Raw genomic sequence first — 25880 nt, 5'->3', positions numbered from 1 at the left:
CACACCCTCTACACACACCCTCTACACACACCCTCTACACACACGCTCTATATATATATATATTATCTTTGTAAAATGACACAGCTTTTTAAACTCCTCCGTGGGAGGCTCAGGTGACGCTCACTGGACTGACACACACACTCACAGACACACACACACTCTCACACACACACACACACACACACACTGTTCGTTCGTTGGCCAGAGGAGAACTGAGACTGAGTCTGGTTTCTCTCGAGGGTTTCCTCCATTCTGTCCCTGATGGAGTTTGTGTTCGTCACTGTCGCCTCTCGCTTCATTAGTTGTGGACACTGAATATTCAACACTATTATTGATCCGACTGTCCTGTCACTGGACGAGAACTGAGCTGAGCTGATGACATCACTGCTTTCTGCAGAGCGGCTTTATAGATGAAATGAACTTGTTTAATAACTGATGATCTTTACACTGAACTGACTTCAGCTAACACTGACAATATCTTCAGTTTAGAACTGAACTCTGTTCGCATCAATGAATCATTATTTTCTTGATTATTGACCAATCACAGCGCACCAATCACTCTCCACGGTGACCAATCACAGCGCACGAATCACTCTCAACGGTGACCAATCACAACGCACGAATCACTCTCCACGGTGACCAATCACAGCGCACCAATCACTCTCCACGGTGACCAATCACAGCGCACCAATCACTCTCCACGGTGACCAATCACAGCGCACGAATCACTCTCCGCGGTGACCAATCACGGCGCACCAATCACTTTCCGCGGTGACCAATCACAGCCCACCAATCACTCTCCATGGGGACCAATCACAGCGCACCAATTACTCTCCACGGTGACCAATCACAACGCACAAATCACTCTCCACGGTGACCAATCACAACGCACCAATCACTCTCCACGGTGACCAATCACAGCGCACCAATCACTCTCCACGGTGACCAATCACAGCGCACCAATCACTCTCCACGGTGACCAATCACAACGCACCAATCACTCTCCACGGTGACCAATCACAGCGCACCAATCACTCTCAACGGTGACCAATCACAGCGCACCAATCACTCTCCACGGTGACCAATCACAGCGCACCAATAGGGTCACGGGTTCGGTGTATCACAGGTCGGTTTGTATCACGGGTTCAGGGTATCACGGGTTTAGGGTCACGGGTCGGTTTGTATCACGGGTCGGTTTGTATCACAGGTTTAGGGTCATCACGGTTTTAGGGTCACGGGTTCGGTGTATCACGGGTTTGGGGTCACGGGTTTGGTGTATCACGGGTTTAGGGTCACGGGTTCGGTGTATCACGGGTTTAGGGTCACGGGTTCGGTGTATCACGGGTTTAGGGTCACGGGTTCGGTTTGTATCACGGGTTTAAGGTCACGGGTTCGGTTTGAATCACGGGTTTAGGGTCACGGGTTCGGTTTGAATCACGGGTTTAGGGTCACGGGTCAGTTTGTATCACTGGTCGGTTTGTATCACGGGTTTAGGGTCACGGGTTTGGTGTATCACGGGTTCGGTTTGTATCACGGGTTCAGGGTCACGGGTTCGGTTTGAATCACGGGTTTAGGGTCACGGGTCAGTTTGTATCACTGGTCGGTTTGTATCACGGGTTTAGGGTCACGGGTTTGGTGTATCACGGGTTTAGGGTCACGGGTTTGGTGTATCACGGGTTTAGGGTCACGGGTTCAGTGTATCACGGGTTTAGGGTCACTGGTCAGTTTGTATCACGGGTTCAGGGTCACGGGTTCGGTTTGAATCACGGGTTTAGGGTCACTGGTCGGTTTGTATCACGGGTTTAGGATCACGGTTCGGTTTGTATCACGGGTTTAGGGTCACGGTTCGATGTATCACGGGTTCAGGATCACGGGTCAGTTTGTATCACGGGTTCAGGGTCACGGGTTCGGTTTGAATCACGGGTTTAGGGTCACGGGTCGGTTTGTATCACTGGTCGATTTGTATCACGGGTTTAGGGTCACGGGTTTGGTGTATCACGGGTTTAGGGTCACGGGTTCGGTGTATCACGGGTTTAGGGTCACTGGTTCGGTGTATCACGGGTTTAGGGTCACTGGTTCGGTGTATCACGGGTTTAGGGTCACGGTTCGGTGCATCACGGGTTTAGGATCACGGGTCAGTTTGTATCACGGGTTCAGGGTCACGGGTTCGGTTTGTATCACGGGTTTAGGGTCACGGTTCGGTGCATCACGGGTTTAGGATCACGGGTCAGTTTGTATCACGGGTTCAGGGTCACGGGTCAGTTTGTATCACTGGTTTAGGGTCACGGTTCGGTGCATCACGGGTTTAGGATCACGGGTCAGTTTGTATCACGGGTTTAGGGTCACGGGTTCGGTGCATCACGGGTTTAGGGTCACGGTTCGGTTTGTATCACTGGTTTAGGGTCACGGTTCGGTGCATCACGGGTTTAGGATCACGGGTCAGTTTGTATCACGGGTTTAGGGTCACGGGTTCGGTGCATCACGGGTTTAGGGTCACGGTTCGGTTTGTATCACGGGTTTAGGGTCACGGGTTCGGTGTATCACGGGTTTAGGGTCACTGGTCGGTTTGTATCACGGGTCGGTTTGTATCACGGGTTTAGGGTCACGGGTTTGGTTTGTATCACGGGTTTAGGGTCACGGGTTTGGTTTGTATCACGGGTTTAGGGTCACTGGTCGGTTTGTATCACGGGTTTGGTTTGTATCACGGGTTTAGGGTCACGGTTCGGTTTGTATCACGGGTTTAGGGTCACGGGTTCGGTTTGTATCAAGGGTTTAGGGTCACGGGTTTGGTTTGTATCACGGGTTTAGGGTCACGTTTCGGTTTGTATCACGGGTTCGGTTTGTATCACGGGTTTAGGGTCACGGGTTCGGTGCATCACGGGTTTAGGGTCACGGGTTTGGTGTATCACGGGTTTGGTGTATCACGGGTTTAGGGTCACGGGTTCGGTGTATCATGGGTTTAGGGTCACGGGTTCGGTGTATCATGGGTTTAGGGTCACGGGTTTGGTGTATCACGGGTTTAGGGTCACGGGTTCGGTGTATCACGGGTTTAGGGTCACGGGTTCGGTTTGTATCACGGGTTTAGGGTCACGGGTTTGGTGTATCACGGGTTTAGGGTCACGGGTTTGGTGTATCACGGGTTTAGGGTCACGGGTTCGGTGTATCACGGGTTTAGGGTCACGGGTTCGGTGTATCACGGGTTTAGGGTCACGGGTTCGGTGTATCATGGGTTTAGGGTCACGGGTTCGGTGTATCACGGGTTTGGTGTATCACGGGTTTAGGGTCACGGGTTTGGTGTATCACGGGTTTAGGGTCACGGGTTCGGTGTATCATGGGTTTAGGGTCACGGGTTCGGTGTATCATGGGTTTAGGGTCACGGGTTTGGTGTATCACGGGTTTAGGGTCACGGGTTCGGTGTATCACGGGTTTAGGGTCACGGTTCGGTTTGTATCACGGGTTTAGGATCACGGGTCAGTTTGTATCACGGGTTTAGGATCACGGTTCGGTTTGTATCACGGGTTTAGGATCACGGGTCAGTTTGTATCAAGGGTTCAGGGTCACGGGTTCGGTGTATCACGGGTTTAGGGTCACGGTTCGGTTTGTATCACGGGTTTAGGGTCACGGGTTCGGTTTGTATCACGGGTTTAGGATCACGGGTCAGTTTGTATCACGGGTTCAGGGTCACGGGTTCGGTGTATCACGGGTTTAGGGTCACGGTTCGGTTTGTATCACGGGTTTAGGGTCATGGGTTCGGTTTGTATCACGGGTTTAGGATCACGGTTCGGTTTGTGTCACGGGTTTAGGATCACGGGTCAGTTTGTATCACGGGTTCAGGGTCACGGGTTCGGTGTATCACGGGTTTAGGGTCACGGTTCGGTTTGTATCACGGGTTTAGGGTCACGGGTTCGGTTTGTATCACGGGTTTAGGGTCACGGGTTTGGTGTATCACGGGTTTAGGGTCACGGGTCGGTTTGTATCACGGGTTTAGGGTCACGGGTTCGGTTTGTATCACGGCTTTAGGATCACGGGTCAGTTTGTATCACGGGTTTAGGGTCACGGGTTCGGTACATCACGGGTTTAGGGTCACGGGTTCGGTTTGTATCACGGGTTTAGGGTCACGGTTCGGTTTGTATCACGGGTTTAGGGTCACGGTTTGGTTTGTATCACGGGTTTAGGGTCACGGGTTTGGTGTATCACGGGTTTAGGGTCACGGGTTCGGTGCATCACGGGTTTAGGGTCACGGGTTTGGTGTATCACGGGTTTAGGGTCACGGGTTTGGTGTATCACGGGTTTAGGGTCACGGGTCGGTTTGTATCACGGGTTTAGGGTCACGGGTTCGGTTTGTATCACGGCTTTAGGATCACGGGTCAGTTTGTATCACGGGTTTAGGGTCACGGGTTCGGTACATCACGGGTTTAGGGTCACGGTTCGGTTTGTATCACGGGTCGGTTTGTATCATGGGTTTAGGGTCACGGGTCGGTTTGTATCACGGGTTTAGGGTCACGGTTCGGTTTGTATCACGGGTTTAGGGTCACGGGTTCGGTTTGTATCACGGGTTTAGGGTCACGGGTTTGGTGTATCACGGGTTTAGGGTCACGGGTTTGGTGTATCACGGGTTTAGGGTCACGGGTTTGGTGTATCACGGGTTTAGGGTCACGGGTTCGGTGTATCACGGGTTTAGGGTCACGGGTTTGGTGTATCACGGGTTTAGGGTCACGGTTCGGTTTGTATCACGGGTTTAGGGTCACGGGTTCGGTTTGTATCACGGGTTTAGGATCACGGGTCAGTTTGTATCACGGGTTTAGGGTCACGGGTTCGGTGTATCACGGGTTTAGGGTCACGGGTCAGTTTGTATCACGGGTTTAGGGTCACGGTTCGGTTTGTATCACGGGTTTAGGGTCACGGGTTCGGTGTATCACGGGTTTAGGGTCATGGGTTCGGTTTTTATCACGGGTTTAGGGTCACGGTTCGGTTTGTATCTACATGAACCACTGAGGGGCGGCAGTGGGGCGGCAGTGGCTCAGTGGTTCATGTAGGTTGTCTACAAACCGGAAGGTTAGTGGTTCAATCCCCGGTTCCACCTGACCAAGTGTCGAGGTGTCCATGAGCAAGACACCTAACCCCAGCTGCTCCCGACGAGCTGGAGGGCGCCTTGCATGGCTGACACCACCGTCGTGAATGTGAGGCAATATGTAAAGCGCTTTGGTGGCCATTGGGTCACGGGTTTAGGGTCACGGGTCGGTTTGTGTCACGGGTTTAGGGTCACGGGTTCGGTGTATCACGGGTTTGGTGCGGTTCGGTATGTATTTATGTCTATCGCCCAGTTAGTCCCAGACTAAAATACATGTTTGAGCTTTAACTGAAAGCATATCTTAAATATGTCAGATAGATAGATAGTTTTATTTAATGCCATGTCAGCATCTAAGGCTATTTGCATGGCAAAAATTAAATGACAAAAATACAAATATCATATAAATACAATAAAGCACAACAAGTCATATTATACTTTTTTTTAAATTAACATATGATAAAAAATCCTAAACCTTTTGAGGCATAATCTTACTAAATAAGTCCTTAAATGAAATAACTTCATAAAAGAGCATTCTACTAGTTTTATACCCAGGACAGTCCAATAAAATATGTTTATCAGAGAGGGGGATCTTACAAATCATGCATAGAGTTGGGTCTTCTAAATATGTCAGTGCCATTGTTTTGTCTTAAGATTCACACCAGTAATGTTTTTTAAGGCACGTTTATATAAGCTACTTAAGTGTCCTAATTAAAAAGCCCTAATCCTGGCTTTATCTAAACCTGTCTGTGAAACCAGGCCCACAAATACTATCTTGAAGATTTCGGTTGCATGGACTTTCATGGAGACAAAAATCTCTCAGGTTTCATTAAAAACATAATTTATTGTGTGTTGAAGATAAAGGAGAGTCGTATGGGTTTGGAACGACATGCGAGCGAGTAAATGACACGTTTCCCTTTGGGGTGGACTAGCAATAACAGCACTGCATTAATAACCTAATGATATTCCTAATCTTAAATTAAAATGTATATCATATACTAAATCATTCAAAAACAGGAGCATACTGTGGCTTCTTTAAAAACAAAACTATTGTTTAAAAAAAGCAGAGGTAGGTTATTCTGAACAAAAATATCCATCTCTCGTGCCCATAATCAACGTTTAAGCCTTTATCACCTGATAATGTTGTGCATCCCTAGGGAAAATCGCATGTGATGTTTATGGCATTCTGTTATTAACTATACCCGTTATTTTGCTTTTAAACAAAACAAATCTATCAAATAAAGAGGCAGAATAGTGTTGTTGGAATAAGTGCCAGTTCTTCTTTCGTCACACATGGCAGATACAGCATCAGTACAGTAATAACGCGCTGATGCAAAGATCAAGAGCTGTTCTTCTTCATATCAGGACTCATTATGAACGGAGAGAAACACTGGCGTTCCTGCTGCTTCAAAGCTAGTTTATAATCAATGTCATGTTTGTCGCATTGAGTGCGCATGCGCATGCGCAGCAGATCACACCCATCAGGGCTGACATGAGAAAACTCGTCTTTAACATTCATTTTACACTCATGTAAAACAGTGATCGAGCAGTTTCGAAGGTGCTGTAAAGATCAATGTAAATATTGTAAGAATCAACCGAGACCGACCTTGTATACTTGTCCATAGGTGCCATTGCCGACCACTTCCACCAGCTCAAAAATGCCAGCAGGGTCCTGAAATCACACAAATGACCACCACATCGGTTAATAAGAGAAACTTTATGATGATTACACGTATGAATGTGTGTGGCAGAGCCGATGAGCTCGAGAGTGTGTCGCTCCGCTGCCGTTATTATGCTTTACACGAGAACAGCGCGCGCCGAACAAAGGGCAACACTGTAACAATGAGCATTAGAGTTACACACAGGTCGAGCATTCGAGTTACACACAGGTCGAGCACGACTCTCGATCTCACTGAAACACCACTGATGCATAAGGCCTGTCGGAGACCGAGTGAGTGTGTGAGAAGAGCACTCACGCGCAGAGAGGCGAGGTCTATGTCCACCAGGCTCTTAGCGGGCGAGTCGTTCGCCATCTTTCACCAAACTGTTCAGATATAAGCGACGCTGTGTAATCCGTTCTTCAGTCGTGTGGTGTCCGTTCGACGCTGTCGATCATCGCTATATTTCTGCGATAATCTTGAGAGAGCAGCGCAGGCCCTCCGCGGTCCTCTATTGTTCGCGATGAGGATGATGATGATGAAGAGTCTAGGTCAGTATATGACGGAGTGGGCAGAGACACGGAGGGGGTGGAGACAGCGAGGGAAGGGGCTATTCTAGCACACAGACGAGGAAAACACACTATACACTGTATATATACTGTAGACTGTATATATCACTGATTCTGGAGATAAGGGACTAAGTTATTTAATAATACTTTATTATAAATTGAAATGATTGCAGGCAAAGCTCTCAACCATATAAGGGAATAGGTTTTTATGAAAATGTTTTTTTTCTAAAATAAATAATTAATGTATTCACTTATTACTATAACTTATTTTTTGTCAACTCCATCAGATGCAATAAAAAGCATTCTATTTTAATTTGATCCACCCAACAACAGTGTAAAGTCTTCAATTATGTAATAATGGTGTTCAGTAAAGGAACTTAGTGAAAAAATACATTCTTTACATTTTTTCCCCTGGGTTAGGATTATTATGAACAATCCAGTTCCTAAATTCCTTAATTCTCTACCCTCCTTTTTAATATTAAACATATAATATGACAAAAACTGACAGAGTTGACAAAGGTCCAACTGAGGTTTCAACAACTGATTGACAAGACAACAAATTAACACATTTTTAAACTAATATTTATTTTAATACAGCAATCCTTCCAGTGGTTTGTTGTTCTCCTTTTAGCGGTAGAGTCTCATTCTGGGTCTCCAGTAGCTCACAGAATACAAGAAGCGTATCTTCTGTTTTGACAAAACTGTTTTAGTGTCTCCTACAACAGGTTTACGTGAAATTAAAGGTCAAAAACACTGTAAACTCACGCCTACTCTGCTCTGTTCTGATTGGTCTGACTGAGCTTATATTGGTCAAAAATGACTGCCCATTGAAAATGAATGGGGGAGTCGAAAATCATAGAAACAATTAGTGTTCAGGAGTGTGTTCATGTTCAAATTCACATATGTACATGTCGGCTTTCAAAAATAAAGGCCTCGGACCTTTGCATGTGTGGATACATGTTAACTGGTCGGGGGGTTAATAAAGTCCTTCTGAAGCAAAGCCATGAGTTTGTGTAAGAGAAATATCCATATTTAAAACTTTATAAAGTAAAATAACTATCTTCTGGCCAAACGAACATACGGATTCCACAAGTGTAAAAAGCAACTTCTGTGAGTAATGCGACGCACTGCTGATATTTACGCTACGCCATGACGCTCTACACTACTTCCGATATCACAAGTTGCGTAAGTTTCGCTTTAGGTGTAAGTAAACTGCATATGTTCGTTTGGCCAGAAGCTAGAATTTTACTTTGTAACGTGTGAAATATGAATATTTTTCAAAACCAGTCCTAATTGAAAGAAAACAAGCTGACAAAAAGATTGAATCCAATATTTGGTGATAAGGTAACATAACGAGAGATTTATAATACATTTTTTGCAGGTCGGTCATTTTTGACCGGGAACCAGACACAAGTGTTATCGGGTTTTCAACACAGTACAAGGGTTAGATGGACCTGCCAGCTGTCCAATTGCTCTGCTTAGAGCAAGGGGGCCGTTCACTAGAAGAACACACACAAGACTTTCTAGATATGGCATGCCAATCGACTGACCCTCAACTGAGCCATATTGTGCCCTGGAGCCTGAGCCCAACAGCGCGTCTGACCAGGTGCGCGAGTCGACAACGATGCCCGTCCCCGAGGGAGTACTTGTGGAGTTTGAGGGCATGGAGAGAAGCCCCGCCTGACAAGCTGAGCCATATCGCATTAATATCGCTGGCGATTAGTTAATTGTCAGTTAACTACGGCTCTTTGTAGTAAATGCCACTCCATCTGAAAGCAGGTGAAGGCGATTTACTACTAATCAAGGAACCGGCTTTACTGACGAGATGCGCATAACAATGTGATGCGATATATCGCCCAGCCCTACCCCACAGTCACCAGATCTCAACCCAATAGAGCATCTTTGGGATGTGGTGGAACGGGAGCTTCATGCCCTGGATGTGCATCCCACAAATCTCCATCAACTGCAAGATGCTGTCCTATCAATATGGCCCAACATTTCTAAAGAATGCTTTCAGCACCTTGTTGAATCAATGCCACGTAGAATTAAGGCAGTTCTGAAGGCGAAAGGGGGTCAAACACAGTATTAGTATGGTGTTCCTAATAATCCTTTAGGTGAGTGTACTGAGCTAGAGGAAGTTGAAGCTCACAATGCTTGTCTTTCTGAAGAAGACATCAGCAGCACAATGAGGATTGCTAATGTCAGAGTTCACATGGAGCGGATTGCATGCAGACTACAGCACTTTCGGATTATTTCACTAGCAGTGCTGGATAAAGTACCTAACATCCACACTTGAGTAAAAATATAGATATCTTACCAGAAAAGGACTTTGGTAGAAGCTGAAGTCACTGTTTATAATATTACTTGAGTAAAAGCTTTAAAGTATGTAATATTTATTGTACTTAAGTGTGAAAAGTATATTTTTTTATTTTAAACGTACTTAAGTATTGAAAGTAAAAGTAAATGTAAAATTCAAAAGGAGTGAAAAAATATTAACAATTGTTCTATACACTGTTTGAGCAGCAAGATTGTGTTCAGTTTTCTTCCATTATGTTTTCTTTGAATAAAAAAAAAGGCAAAATGTTTATTGTAAGTTTTAGGTAAAAAAAAAATTATAATGCAGTTTCAAATTTGAAAAAATAACTAATTAATTTGAATGTGGAGACCTCAATGTGTTTCTTGGGGTTTGAAATGGATCCACTGTAGGCAAGTTGCAGAACCCATGTGCAGTTTATTTATATCAAAACATGATCAAAATACAAAACAAAGACTTGACTATGCATAACTTAACAGAAACTAACACTCACCAAACAGTGGTTACACAGAAAATACTAGACAAAGACACATGCAAAACATGAGGGCTTAAATACTCAAGGACTAATGACTAAACAAGACACACCTGTGAACATAATCAAGACAATTAACCAATGACAACATGACACAAGAGACTAGGGAAGCACATGGCAGGATAGCATGAGGGCTAGGGAATCACATTTCAAGACAAGAAGCAATGAACCAAAAACCAAAACTAGTAACATGAAACATGAGCCCGAAACAAAACCATACATTAAAGTCCCCCCCCCCCTCTATGGGCGGCTCCCGATGCCCAACTGGAGCCCCCTCTGGACTCTGGTCGGGGGCTGGAGCCATCTCGTGACTCTGGTTGGGGGCTGGAGCCATCTAGGGACTCTGGTCGGGGACTGGAGGCATCTCGGGACTCTGGTCGGGGGCTGGACCCATCGCTGGACTCTGGTCAGGGGCTGGAGCCATCACTGGACTCTGGTCAGGGGCTGGAGCCACCTCGAGACTCTGGTCGGGGGCTGGAGCCACCTCTGGACTCTGGTCGGGGGCTGGAGCAATCTCGGGACTCTGGTCAGGGGCTGGAGCCATCACTGAACTCTGGTCGGGGGCTGGAGCCACCTCGGGACTCTGGTCGGGGGCTGGAGCCACCTCGGGACTCTGGCCGGGGGCTGGAGGCATCTCGGGACTCTGGTCGGGGGCTGGAGCCGTCACTGGACTCTGGTCGGGGGCTGGAGCCGTCACTGGACTCTGGTCAGGGGCTGAAGCCATCACTGGACTCTGGTCAGGGGCTGGAGCCACCTCGAGACTCTGGTCGGGGGCTGGAGCCATCTCGTGACTCTGGTCGTGGGCTGGAGCCATCTAGGGACTCTGGTCGGGGACTGGAGGCATCTCGGGACTCTTGTCGGGGGCTGGACCCATCACTGGACTCTGGTCAGGGGCTGGAGCCATCACTGGACTCTGGTCAGGGGCTGGAGCCACCTCGAGACTCTTGTCGGGGGCTGGAGCCACCTCTGGACTCTGGTCGGGGGCTGGAGCAATCTCGGGACTCTGGTCAGGGGCTGGAGCCATCACTGCACTCTGGTCGGGGGCTGGAGCCACCTCGGGACTCTGGTCGGGGGCTGGAGCCACCTTGGGACTCTGGTCGGGGGCTGGAGGCATCTCGAGACTCTGGTCGGGGGCTGGAGCTAACACAGGACTCTGGTCAGGGGCTGGAGCCATTACTGGACTCTGGTCAAGGGCTGGAGCCATCTCTGGACTCTGGTCAGGCTGGAGCCATTACTGGACTCTGGTGAGTGGCTGGAGCCACCTCTGGACTCTGGTCAGGGGCTGGAGCCATCACTGAACTCTGGTCGGGGGCTGGAGCCACCTCGGGACTCTGGTCGGGGGCTGGAGCCACCTCGGGACTCTGGTCGGGGGCTGGAGGCATCTCGGGACTCTGGTCGGGGGCTGGAGCCGTCACTGGACTCTGGTCAGGGGCTGGAGCCATCACTGGACTCTGGTCAGGGGCTGGAACCATCTCTGGACTCTGGTCGGGGGCTGGAGCCATCTCGGGATTCTGTTCGGGGGCTGGAACCATCTCGAGACTCTGGTCGGGGGCTGGAGCCATCACTGAACTCCGGTCGGGGGCTGGAGCCACCTCGGGACTCTGGTCGGGGGCTGGAACCATCACTGGACTCTGGTCGGGGGCTGGAGCCATCTCGGGATTCTGTTCGGGGGCTGGAACCATCTCGAGACTCTGGTCGGGGGCTGGAGCCATCACTGAACTCCGGTCGGGGGCTGGAGCCACCTCGGGACTCTGGTCGGGGGCTGGAACCATCTCTGGACTCTGGTCGGTGGCTGGAGCCATCTCGGGATTCTGTTCGGGGGCTGGAACCATCTCGGGACTCTGGTCGGGGGCTGGAGCCATCTCGAGACTCTGGTCGGGGGCTGGAGCCAACACAGGACTCTGGTCAGGGGCTGGAGCCATTACTGGACTCTGGTCAAGGGCTGGAGCCATCTCTGGACTCTGGTCAGGCTGGAGCCACCTCAAGACTCTGGTCGTGGGCTGGAGCCATGTCTGGACTCTGGTCGGGGGCTGGAGCCACCTCTGGACTCTGGTCAGGCTGGAGCCACCTCTGGACTCTGGTCGGTGGCTGGAGCCATCTCTGGACTCTGGTCGGGCTGGAGCCATCTAGGGACTCTGGTCGGGGGCTGGAGCCATCTCTGGACTCTGGTCGGGCTGGAGCCATCTCTGGACTCTGGTTGGGGGCTGGAGCCATCTCGGGACTCTGGTCGGGCTGGAGCCATCACGGGACTCTGGTCAGGGTTATGTTTAGGGTTAAAAAACAGGACTGTACCATGAAAATTGTCATGAACCAGAGTTGATCTCTCTCGACAACTACTGTTCTGGGTCTGAGTTATCTCCGCTGACCGCTGCTACCCAGCTTGGGCATCACCACTTATTCTGTTTCATTAAGCCAAGTATATTGTGATACCAGTTCAGCGCCAGCCTGGCAGCTAAATGCCTTTGTTCACTTAATTATTAAAGACTTTGTTTGTACCTGCATTCGCTCTTGGGTCCTCTGTTTATCCTGACAGAATAATCTGGCCATCATAGACCCAGTGAAGGAAGCACCTTTTCGTTCAGCGGTCGAGGCTCAGGGAGCCATGCTGGGCAGACACGAAGAGGAATTGTCTGCTGCCAGACACGCTATGGATAATCTGGCAGCGCAGATGACTGACCACTTTCACCTGGAATCGCCGGCGCTTCAGAGGACTCACAGTTTTCCTGAACCTAGGGTCAACAACCCACCATGTCATGCAGGTGATCCCACTGAATGTCGCTCCTTCCTAACACAATGTGAGGTTGTGTTTTCTCTTCAGCCCTCCACTTATGCCGAGGACCGCTCCAGAGTGGCTTTTGTGTTGTCCTTACTAACCGGACGGGCACGTGAATGGGGAACGGCCATCTGGGAATCAGAGGCCGTCTGCTGTGATCAATATCTACTGTTCAAAGAGGAAATGATAAGGGTGTTCTGTCTACGGTCGCGAAGCCTCACGTCTACTCGCCGTACTTCGTCGAACCCGCTTTGGTCGCGCGCTTCCTGGAAGGCCTAAATTCGGATCTGAAGGATGAGATTTTTGCCCGCGAACCTCCAGCTGATCTGGACCAACTGATTGAACTATTCATCCGCCTGGATAAGCACTTTGAACTACGACGTCGCGCTCGAGGCATGGTGACCGAGCAACAAGCTACCCCGCACACTGTTACCTTTCCTCCTATGGGGGGTTTGGAGTCAGAGCCCATGCAGTTGACCCAAAATATATTCTTTTAAATGTTCCCTTAATGAAGACAGAGTTTGGAAAAAATGCTTTTATTTATAGTGCACCAACTGCTTGGAATGAGATTCAAAGATCATTGAAACTTACTGTATTTATCTCAATCAATGAGTTTAAGTTATATCTTAATCAAACATTCCAAACTATCTGCAATTGTTCTTAACTTTTAATTTTGTTTTGTGTGTGTGTGTGTGTGTTGCGTAGCTGTGCGTAGTTTCACTACGTGAAATATCACGGCCTTACCAAGTAGTTGAATAAAGTCGTTCTTTTTGTTTGTTTTTTGCGCACAAAAAGTATTCTCGTCGCTTGATAAACTTAAGATTGAGCCACTGTAGTCACTCGGACTATTTTAACGATGTCTTTCATAACTTTTGGGCTGGCCAGTTTCGATCCCTTAAGAAGCCTATGGAGGAGTGATCCAGCTCTCAGATTTCATCAAAAATATCTTAATTTGTGTTCCGAAGATGAAAGAAAGTCTTACGGGGTTGGAACAACATGAGGGTGAGTAATTACTGACAGAATTTTCATTTTTGGGTGAACTAACCCTTTAATATTTTCATTTTCGTTTACTTGGACGACATACTTATTTTCTCACCCTCTCTCCCGGTGCATGTTCAACACGTTCGGCGTGTTCTTCAACATCTCTTAGAGAATCGTCTTTTCGTAAAGGTGGAGAAGTGTACATTCCATTCTCAGTCTGTTACGTTCCTTGGTTCTGTCGTGTCAGCGGAGGGGATCATTCTTCCAAATTGGTCGCTCATCCCGGGGTAAGGGGTACTCTCGCCACCATCCGCCAAAGATTCTGGTGGCCTACAAGAGAACGTGATATCTGTCGTTTTGTTCCGTCCTGTTACATCTGCGCTAAGACCAAGTCTAGTAATTCTCCACCCGCCGGTCTTCTCAGACCCTTTCCTATCCCATCTCGTCCATGGTCTCATATCACCCTAGATTTTGTTACAGGACTCCCACCGTCGGCAGGGAATACGGTAATCCTGATGGTCATCGATCGTTTCTCTAAAGCAGCCCACTTTATTCCGCTCCCTAAGCTCCCTTCCGCCAAAGAGATGGCACAGACTGTGGTCAATCACGTGTTTAAACTCCATGGGCTCCCCTCTGATGTTGTTTCAGATAGGGGACCCCAGTTCGCCTCTCAGTTCTGGAAGGAATTCTGTCGACAGATCAGAGCCTCCGCCAGTCTGTCATCGGGGTTTCACCCACAAACTAATAGGCAAGCCAAACGGGCCAATCAAATTAACCCGTTATTCGGATGGTCTCTCGTCCCTCCCCCCCTCCCGTTCTTGCCGAAGGTTCCCCTGTTTATAGAGTCTGGAGATTGCTGGTTGTTCGTCCCCGAGGTCGTGGGCATCAGTTTCTGGTCGATTAGGGAGGGGTACGGTCCTTAGGAGAGAAGCTGGATTTCATCCCGGGACGTCCTGGACTGCTCGCTCATTGAGGATTTCTACCGCACTCGTCAGACTCCACCCATGGGAGCGCCCGGGGGCGCTCGTCGAGGGAGGGATACTGTCATGAACCAGAGTTTCTCTCTCTCTCTCTTTCTCATGCAGACATACACGCACACTTCCACACACACACACACACATAAACACACAAGCTCACACACTCACTCTCAGCTGATCCTCATCGCAATCGGTGCTCGCGGTGATTGTCACCACACCTGTTTTCTCTTCACCTGATTTTGTCTGCTACTTCTATTCACCATTCTCTCTGTTTCATTGCCAAATTATTGTTACTTCATGAGGCACGCTCCTGTATGTCTTGTCCTGTCTCGTCTACTTATATTTTGTTCTGCTCAGCCATCCAGCTGCCCGTGGTCTTCGACTACTACCCAACCTACTGCTCGACAACTACTGCTCTGGGTCAGAGTTATCTCCGCTGACCGCTGCTACCCAGCTTGGGCATCACCACTTATTCTGTTTCATTAAGCCAAGTATATTGTGATACCAGTTCAGCGCCAGCCTGGTGGCTGACTGTGTTTGTTCACTTAATTATTAAAGACTTTGTTTGTACCTGCATTCGCTCTTGGGTCCTCTGTTTATCCTGACAGAAAATGGTAAAAAATATTAATATATTAAAAAATAACGTGATCATTTATGTTAATTGACAGTGCATTAACTAATACAATTTTATAATGTTAAAATGTATTAGTAAATGTTGAAATTAACAATGAACAATACTTGTATTAATCTTAGTTAATGTTACAAATGAACTCTTTATTATAAAGTGTTACCATTTCATATAAATCTAAACAGTCATGCTGAAATATGTCCATCTTTAAATATCTACACAAAGGCCATAACATTCAAATTAGACACATATGTATATTGTATACTCTCACACATGTTATTTGCTTCTATTTTAGAACACTTGATGATTATCTAATTATGTATTACAGTTACAACAATAGAGAACTGAAATCGAATGCGTTTCTGATTTGTAATATTTGTCTGTCGGCTGCATTGCTTTCTCATATCACTAGCTTTAAAATATGGAACTTCGCTGGATAATGAATGCATAAAAGCAAACAAATTGATTTAAACTAATGCAAACAGATGGTAACAATCGTGACATTAAACATTTGGGTCGGACTTGGGTGTGTTTTTGTCACATTGTTTTAAGGTACTAATGTTAGCGTCCTCTCAGCTTCGATGGAAACATACTGCTGTTCTACACTAATGCAGCATCTAGTCAACAAATTAAGCACTTTATAATGATATGAAAATATGTACTGTAGAGCATCGGTTACCAACAGGGGAGTCGGGGTTCACAAGGGGGCCTCAGCGAGCTCTGTGGGGGGTCGCGTCATATTTTGAAAAGTTTGAGCAATGAGCATTAAATAAAAGTCTTTTTTCTGTTCAAAATTTACTAAATGTATATAATGAGCGAGTTCATCATGAATCCATTTTCCAATCCGTGTTTTTGTCTTATCCTGAACCCCTATGGTACACCTATAATAAGTGTTTACATTGGGACTATTTTACACTGGTTCGGATCGCTGCCGCTGCGGAGGAGCCCAGTGCCTGCGTGACTCGTCATAGACGTACACAGAGAGATGTAGTTCCGGCTACAATGTTCTTCCGAAAGACGCATTATTCTGTTAATAAATGCAAGTTTATTATTCGCTCTCTATAGCGCCAAAAGCGTAAAAAATAAAGCCTCACATTGATAAAGCCTCACAAATAACTTGCAAGTATTGAGGCCCCAGACAACAGTCATTTAGTAATAGCCTATATTCTTTCTTTTTTTACCTACACACCAGTATGAATATTTTTGTTTTTGCATTTCAAATAGGGCCAATTTATAGGCTTCTCCTAGGCAGGGCCGTAGCTAGAGGATTCGGGGCCCCCTGAAAAAATATTGATGTGGGCCCCCACCACCCTCCACCAATATCATATACTGTACAATAGATGAACATGGAGGCCCACATAACAGAAGATGGTGATGTTGTTGTAAAACCTTTATTTTAAAAGTTAAATGTTTATATAAAAATTACAACTAATAAAAACTAACAAAAAAGCAAGAAATTGTTAAATAATAATAAAACCAATTTTTAAAAAGTAGCCTAATAATTTTTTCCCCCATCAGTCTGTTATAATTCATAAATCAAAAAGTAAACATTTAAAAAATTGACAAGAATGCAGTCTAATTAAAAAAATAAAAGCATTCATTGTCTTATTTTTTAATAAAGATAATATGGAACTGGTAATATTATTAAATAAAGCGAATACATTTATTCATCCAAGTGCAGTGTGTTGTATTCATGTTTTCTCGATGTTTTAAATATCATCAGCCGGCAGGTCAGATGCATAATGCAATGCGTCGTGACTGGTGTATTTTTTTTTTAAAACTCTAGTTACAATACTGTAAAAAGACAGGAATTTAGACCACGTAATCATTCGGTCGATTGTGGCGCGCACCGATAATAAAAAATGACTGTACACGGCAGACTGTAGACGGAAGTTTTCTAATTCCCAGCGAAATAACAATATATAACCGGTCTTTAAGAACGTCTTGATCGACTGGGATACAACCACTCTCCTTGCCTCCCTCTCCGTCTTTTCCTGGCATTTCTGGTTCCCTGATTTGTTTTCTTTTCCCCGACATTTTTCAGTCAGTCAGTCTCCTGCTCTTCCACCAACTTCATCGTTAACTTCAGTTCAGGCTGCCGCCTCAACTCTGATTGGTTCTGTTCACGAGCCGGGGCGGGACTTACTATTTTATTGGGTCCATCTGATGTTTGTCACTGACTCTGACTGAATAATTAATAAATACTTTAGGTCGGACTAAACCATTTTTATGGAGGTAAGAGAAGCAGATATTTGGAAAAATATTTACCCAAATTGCACGTTTTTGTGGTTTTCATTTAAATCTCAGGCATACAACTAATATAAATATTAGAATTATTCATACTACAGGGGCCTAAATAGTATAACTGCTGGATTTTGTGGGGCCCCCTGGGCAGCGGGGGCCCCTATAATTGTCACCACCTTTCACCCCACTAGCGACGGCCCTGCTCCTAGGCTTACGTTTTTAAATTACAAAGGGCCTACTGATGTTTTTGTTATTGTATTTTCAATATTATAGGCTATTATTTGTGCATAAACATACCGTTTGTTTGAAATAAAAACATATTTTGTCATCCTTGCTGCAAGCTTATGCGATAATATCGATAATATCATTAAATGTGAAGGGGGGCCCTACAATATTTTCTTGGGAAAAAGGGGGTTGAGAATACTCAATTGTATAAAATATTTACTTGTTAGGTCTATGTACAAAAGACCTGTAGAGTGAAATGTTCAATAGTAACAAACTTTATTAAAGTCAGATACCAATTCTAACATTACACAATTAAATAGCTTTTTTAACTCTTGAAAAACAAACAACTAGCCAATCATTAGAAAAGGAGACAAAAACAACAGCAATATAAGCAGTGTCCTAGTTTAGTGCTAGTAGTGGTAAAATAACTGAAGAAGAGGAGAGAATCCTGCTCCACAGAGAAAGATGTAATGCTCAGACTAACCTGAAGGTGGCACTCAAAGGAAACTGGAATATTGGTATGAGCATTACATCTTTCTCTATGGGGCTGCTTTATATATTTTCTGTGGTTATTTTGCCACTATAACCACCAAGGACACCGGTGTGAGTTAACTTATCTTTTAAAGTGATGAAGCAAGCACTCACACGTTGATTCCTTTCAGTTCTCCAACGGCAGAGAAGACCTATTCTAGAGCCTTGCATTGCTGAGAGAATAAGAGAATAGAAATGAATGGATCTAATTTTCACAAAGCTGCTTGTATGTAAAATGTAAGTTCTTTGAGAAAATGTCCAGTGTTTAGTACAAGGTGCATTTTCATTTAAAGGCACAGTATGTAAATTTCGCGACTAGAGGTTGCATATTCAAAACAGTAACAAAGGCGTAGCTTGATGGCGCTGTGAAGGAGCATGAAAAAAAAATATCGTTCCCTCAACATTGGATCTGGTGGCCACGCCTTTACATCGCGTGCCACGGCATAAGGATGATGTTACCCCTGAACAGGGGCGTAGCACAAGATCCCGGGCCCTATGTATAGGCAGTCCTGATGGGCCCCCATGTTCCAAATACAATATATTCCAGACTTTTCAAGGGCCCTCTCTCCCCTTGGGGCCCTGGTAATCAGTACTGGTTTTACCCCCAGTCCGACGCCCCTGCCCCTGAAAAATGATCTCATGGCCACGACTTATTGCCATGTTACCTCGAGTTAATATGTCGTGGCCACGACAAAACTAGGTGAACCGGGACACGTCTCCTCCCCGTCACCTTAGTTTTCAGACTTTTTAACTTTTTAAAAACTCCATTACAAACGTTACTGCCTCTCATCAACGGCTCGTCACAGTTGCTAGGCGAGAAAACAGTCCTCCGTAGGCCGGACCGTCCCATTTAACAACACTTGGTTCGACGACCGCGACCTTGGAAGGATGCAGCCTCTGAACTGGGACACAGCTCAAGTGTTCACTGCTGTTTGGAGCTGATCTCCAGTGAAGCACCATCATGGGACTCTTTCTGGTGATTGGATGTTGAGATGTGTGCGTGGCTCTCGAGTGTATGCAGATGAGCTGTTTGCCGGGAGCCAGAGCGCCTGACATCAAAGCAAATTTAAAAGTGCTGGCTAATGCTAATCGTAAATTATCTATGATCATTATTCATGTCGGTGATGTTCGGTGATTCACTAATGATGTTCGACTTCGCCAGTCAGAGATCACCAAAATTAATATTAAAGAGGTGTGTGAACTCGCAAGTACGATGTCAAGCACTGTAATTTGCTCTGGCCCCCTTCCTGTACGCAGGAGTGACGAGATAGTTAGCAGATTGGCCTCACTCAATGGCTGGTTGTCTAAGTGGTGTCCGCAAAATAAAAAAATATAGAATTCATAGACAATTGGAAAAGTTTTTGGGGCAAGCCTGACCTGTTGAAAAGAGATGTTATTCATCCCTCCTGGGCTGGTGCTGCTCTTCTCTCTAGTAATTTGGCTCATAGTCTTAGAGATAAAACATGACAATCTGGGGCTCAGGTCAGGAAGCAGACAGACTGGCTAAACCGACCGTCTGCTAGCGGCCTCACGTCACCAAGGTCAGATAAATCCCATCACATAGAGCCTCTTTCACCTAGATATCATCATATAGAGACTGTGTCTGTTCCCCGAATTTGGAAATCCAAAAAACGTCAGGTTAAAAATTTAATTGATTTTCAACAAATAAAAAACAGATATAATACAGATGAGCAAATGATAAAGCTTGGGTTGCTGAATATTCGATCCCTTACTTCAAAATCTCTCATAGTTAATGATATGATTTCAGATTATAACCTAGATGTGCTGTGTTTGACAGAAACCTGGTTAAAACCAAATGATTATATTACTTTATATGAGTCAACCCCACAAGATTACAGTTATAAACATGAACCTCGTCTGAAAGGCAAAGGGGGAGGTGTTGCTGTAATTTATAGTAATATTTTCAAAACCACTAAGAAATCTAGTTTTAAATATACTTCTTTTGAAGTATTGGTGCTTAATGTAAAAATATATAGTGTAAACGATAAATCACATTTGAGAATTCTGCTGGCTACTGTGTACAGGCCACCAGGGCACCATAAAGATTGTATCAAAGAATTTGCGGACTTTCTATCAGATTTAGTATTGGCTGCAGATAAAGTACTAATTGTTGGTGATTTTAATATACATGTAGATAATGAAAAAGATGCTTTGGGATTGGCATTTAAAGACATTGTAAACTCAATTGGAGTTAGACAACACGTGTCAGGACCTACTCATTGTCGTAATCATACTCTAGATCTAATATTATCACATGGAATAGATGTTGATGCTGTTGAAATTCTGCAGCAGAGCGATGACATCTCAGATCATTATCTAGTCTCATGTAAATTACATTTAGCCAAGGCTGCAAAGCCGACTCCGTGTTATAAATACGTTAGACCTATAACTTCTGCCACTAAAGATTGCTTTATCAATAATCTTCCTAATCAGTTTCATCATCTCAGCATCCCAAATAGCTTAGAAGAACTCGATATTGCAACAGAAACTTTTAACTCTCTCTTTTCCAGCACTTTAGACACAGTTGCTCCATTGCGCTTAAAGAAGATTAAAGAAAATAGTCCTGTCAGGGTTCTGTCACTTCTGTCTGGGTTATTTTCTGGTTGGTGTCAGAGCTCTGACATTCCCAGTTTCTCCTGTTTATGTTTAGTCTGGTTAAATGTGAGCACATGGCTTGTCTTGTATTCCTTGTGCCATGTGCTCTCCTGTCAATTGTCTAGCCCCTCAAATCTCGTTACCTGATTATTGATTAATTTGCCCCACCATTTGCTTCCCTATTTAGTCTCCCTGTGTTTGCAGTCCTGTGCTGATGTCGCTAAATAATATGTTATTTTCATTAACGACTACCATTTCTCCAATACCTCCCTGTTTTTTTTTAGCCAACCTGAAGTTGATTTACAAGTGTTAAAAAAGGCCAAATTGATATTAAGAGCTATACAATTGAATATATCAGAACAGTTTATTATGCATTTCTTGCAAAATACACAGATGGATCAAGAAATCCTGAGATAGGTTGTACTGGATCAGCATTTTATGTTCCAGAATTTAAAATAGTAAAATATAGGAGATTAACAGATGGGACTTCAGCAGACCCGGCGCCAGACACAAATTCACGGACGGGCATTCATTTTTTTCAGGGGGGCACAAATGAAAACAACCTCATTGCATCATAACAGAATCGATTATGATACTATGCAATGATCGATAGAGCATAATAATTATATAATAGGCTACTGACGCTAAAGGTACGTTTACACACTGCCTCCGCAAATTTCGATTTAATTTTTTAAGTAGGTTTGAGAGGTGTTTTCAGGTCATCAGTGGGTGCTGTGAATTATTATTGAAAAAAATTGGGCATGTTGTGTGGACCTCTGTCCCTATAGGGGGGTTCGGGGGCATTCTCCCCCGCAAGAAAATGTTGTACATTTTAAGTTTAAATGCATCAATCTGGTGCACATTGAGAGCTCAAAATTAAGAGCTTCAACCGGCTTCGACCCATGAACTGTGCACATTGAACAAAGAAAAAGCATTGACTTGTACCTAAAGAGGGCTCAAACATCTTGTTAATTATAGTCTCAGTCTACATTACATCGTATTTTATATTAAGCTATAGAATAGGAAAATTACACTACTTTTGTCCTAATTTCTTCACTTGTAAGAAATAAACGCTTGAGCTTTTATTTAGGAGAAAACACAAGATCACCATGCTGATCGTGTGAGCAAGAGCGCACTTTTCTTTAAATCACGCAGCACAAACAGAATGGCTATAACGTTACTTAATTAAAGTCTTGTGCTGTTTAGCCAAAAAAACGAAATATAATACCGAAAAAACTCGACATGTCAACAAAACATAAACATCTTCCCAAACACATATCAAGAAAACCTCGAAAGCAAAAACACTCATTCAAAGTAATACAACGTATTAGGTATTCAGAATACAAATTATGAGTAGGCTAACAGTAGTCTCCACAGAGCATAAAATATTCATTTCATTTTATTTTTCGTGTTCGCATTTATGAGGAAAAAACAATGTTAGGACGTGAGCGCTCTGAAAGCGGAACTAAAAGATGCTTTAAAACTTTCACAGAGACATCAAACAGAAAGCAAAACCTTTCTTTAAAGTGAATTTCGTTTTGTATTAATTGTATCTTAATTTTAATCTATATTTAATCAACCAATTCCCTGGATGGATTTAATAAATAAGAAGTAAATATAGCAGACGATAATGACTAACCGGAGGCGCCAGCGCGTGAACTGGAGCTCGTCGCAATTGAACCGAAACTCAGTGTAGGCGTATAAGGTAGATCAGGGGATCTCTGGATAATCCGTAATTCGTTTGTAATTATAAAATGAAAATACCGTTTTTCTGTTTTTTTGTTTCAAAACGAAAAACCAAATAACCGTTTTTGGTGTCAGAATCAAAAAACGAAAAACCAATTAAAAACGGCCCGTTTTTCGTTTTTTGGTGATCATTTTATCGTTATTCCTTTTTGAACAAAGAATGAAGAGAGTCTTTAAACTTCAGTCTATTCGTTTTTCGTTTATAAACCAAAAACGGAAGTCACGTGGTCTATTCCTTTTTTGGAAGCGAAAGTAACCGGAAACACTTTCAAAATAAAAGTTGGCTAACTATAGTTAGCGATGTGATTGTAGACTAAAACTGAACTAATATAACGTTTTTTAGTACAACTAAAGTAGCACTGGGTGTGAAAAAAACACTTTAGTTAACTGAAATAAAAATTAAAAATAATAAAAGAATAACTCTGGCTGTTAGGGAGAATTAAACATTTGTAAGACCATTGGTGACCTGTAACTTCAGATTAAGACTAGTGAACTCATTTTATATGTAGCTTAGGATAGCAGGTAGCCTATTTATTTATAAGTTTCTATTATTTAATTCACATTTTAGTTTTGTAACATATTTATAGCCCTTATTGCTATGTGGTGTCACGGTTTATGAATCGGCTGTCTCACGCTGATGTGTCTGCGTGAGTGTATTGTGTGGGTGTGGTTACTCGTTGTGCTGATTAGTGTCACCAGCTGTCATCCATTTCAGTTCCCTTTATATACCCAGCAATTCTCTCCCTTGTTGTCAGATCGTTGTGGTTGTTCCCCGGTGTGTTTCCTGTGCTCGTGCCTCGTCTGCTGTTCCTAGTCTGGAGTTCGTCTGTTCCTCGTGTCGTCTGGATGTTCGTCAGTTCGTCGTGTCATCTGGATGTTCACTTCCCCTGGGATTCACTCGAGCACTTCATCACCTGTTTTCCACCGGATCGCCATCTCGTCCCTGCTTCACTGTCCATCTGAGTGTTGTCCCCGACTTGTGCCTTCTTCATTGTTTATTCAATATTATCCATTAAACTGAGTTTACTTGCATACTGCATCCTGCTGTTATTTCCTCACAGAACGATCTGACCAACCATGGATGCAGCAAGTTCATCACAGCTCAACGACTTCATCGCTCACAGTATCTCACGTATGGACCAACAAGCAGAGAGCATCTCGGGCACAGGTCGTGCGGTGCAAGCACTCGTGAAGCAGGTGTCCGAGCTCACCCAACAGGTACAACTTTTACAGACTCCCACTGCGCCCCCCACACCGCCCGTTCCCCCACCACCGATGCCTGCAGCAGTTGAGAGACCAGAGCCACGCCTACCCACACCAGAGGGATATTCCGGTGAACCGGAGTATTGCAGAGCATTCCTCACAAGATGTTCTATGCATTTTGCCTTACAGCCACGCACTTTTCAGAGCGAACAGGCCAAAGTAGCCTTCGTGCTAACCCTGCTGTCAGGGAAAGCAGCACTTTGGGGGACGGCGGTGTGGGAGAACGGAGACGACTGCTGCACCTCGTTCCAGGCACTCTCCGAGGAGATGAAGAGGGTTTTCGACCGTGCAGTGGCGGGTAAGGAGGCGGCCAGATTACTCGCCGAACTGCGACAGGGAGAAGGCTCGGTGGCGGACTACTCCATCCGGTTCCGCACCCTGGCCGCAGAGTGCCGTTGGAACGAGGAGGCGCAGTGGGATATGTTCCTGCATGGGTTGGCTGACCGCGTTCAGAAGGAAATTTACGCGATGGACTTACCAGAGAGACTGAACGGACTGGTGGAACTTGCGCTGAGAGTGGACTCTCGCCTGAATCGTGTGACCAGACTGACGCGCCCCAGCCGTTCCCAGTCCAGCCCGGAAGACCACCAGCCCGGTGGCGCGAGCGCGGTCAGCCCCGTATTCGACCACGAACCCATGCAGGTGGGGAGAGCTCGGCTTTCCCGGGAGGAGAGGGAGAGGCGGAGATCCCAGGGACTCTGTCTCTACTGTGGCCGGGCAGGTCACTTCATCCACTCCTGCCCGGTAAAAGAGCAAGCCCGGTAGTAAGTATGAGGCTACTATCGGGTGGGATCTCCGCCGAGAAGACCTCATCACCATCATCAACCCTCCTCCCGGTAAGACTGAGATGGCGACAGTCGACGCACTGCACCAACGCACTACTGGATTCGGGAGCGGAGGGTAATTTCATGGACTTCAAACTTGCACTTAAGCTTCAGATTCCCGTCACTCCTCTCTCGCACCAGATTACAGTCAACGCACTCAATGGTCAAGAACTTCCCCTAATTACACATGCTACTGAAGACATTACCCTAATCACTTCTGGAAATCACACAGAACTCATTTCATTTTTTCTCATGGACTCACCACTTGCACCAGTGGTTTTGGGACACCCGTGGCTTTCCAGGCACAACCCCCGGATCGATTGGTGCACTAACACTGTTTCCACATGGAGTAACCACTGTCATGAGTCTTGTTTAGTGTCTGCCTGTCCTTCTGTGTCCGGTTCTGTGTTTCAGAGTGAGGCAGCGGATTTGTCTAACGTGCCCGCGGAGTACCAAGACCTGAAGGAGGTGTTCAGTAAGTCTCGCGCTGCTTCTCTTCCTCCGCATCGTTCCTATGACTGTGCGATAGATCTACTGCCAGGTAAATCTCCGCCCAAGGGCAAACTTTACTCTCTTTCTGTTCCCGAGAGGGAGGCCATGGAGAAATATATTTCTGATTCTCTGGCCTCTGGGTTCATCCAACCTTCCTCTTCTCCTGCGGGGGCGGGGTTCTTTTTCGTTGGGAAGAAGGATGGTTCTCTGCGACCTTGCATTGATTACCGAGAGCTGAATAACATCACGGTAAAGAACTCTTACCCTTTGCCGTTGATGTCTTCAGCTTTCGAGAGGTTGCAGGGAGCATCCATTTTCACGAAACTGGACTTACGTAATGCATATCATTTGGTTCGCATCAGGAAGGGGGATGAATGGAAAACCGCTTTTAATACCCCTAGGGGGCACTTTGAATATTTGGTTATGCCGTTCGGGCTTT

The 25880-nt window shown here is 45.5% G+C and overlaps 1 protein-coding gene across 2 annotated transcripts in view; it reads right to left on the bottom strand.

Moving 5' to 3' along the window:
• map4k4 (mitogen-activated protein kinase kinase kinase kinase 4) overlaps positions 1-7296 on the bottom strand; it is a 142042-nt gene extending 134746 nt beyond the window's left edge. For both annotated transcript variants that reach the window (XM_056232623.1, XM_056232624.1), the window contains exons 1-2: positions 7045-7296; positions 6675-6740 (exon numbers count right to left, since the gene is read on the bottom strand). In XM_056232623.1, coding sequence (XP_056088598.1) covers positions 6675-6740; positions 7045-7101 — 123 coding nt within the window. In that variant the 5' untranslated portion in view covers positions 7102-7296. The remainder of the gene's footprint in view (positions 1-6674; positions 6741-7044) is intronic.
• Positions 7297-25880: the final 18584 nt, after the last annotated feature.

Source organism: Rhinichthys klamathensis, unplaced genomic scaffold, assembly GCF_029890125.1.
Source record: "Rhinichthys klamathensis goyatoka isolate OS25496 unplaced genomic scaffold, OSU_Roscu_1.1 h1tg000350l_1, whole genome shotgun sequence".
Taxonomy (NCBI): Eukaryota; Metazoa; Chordata; class Actinopteri; order Cypriniformes; family Leuciscidae; genus Rhinichthys; species Rhinichthys klamathensis.
Note: the sequence above shows the minus strand (reverse complement) of the source record. Positions and strands in the feature narration are given on the sequence as shown.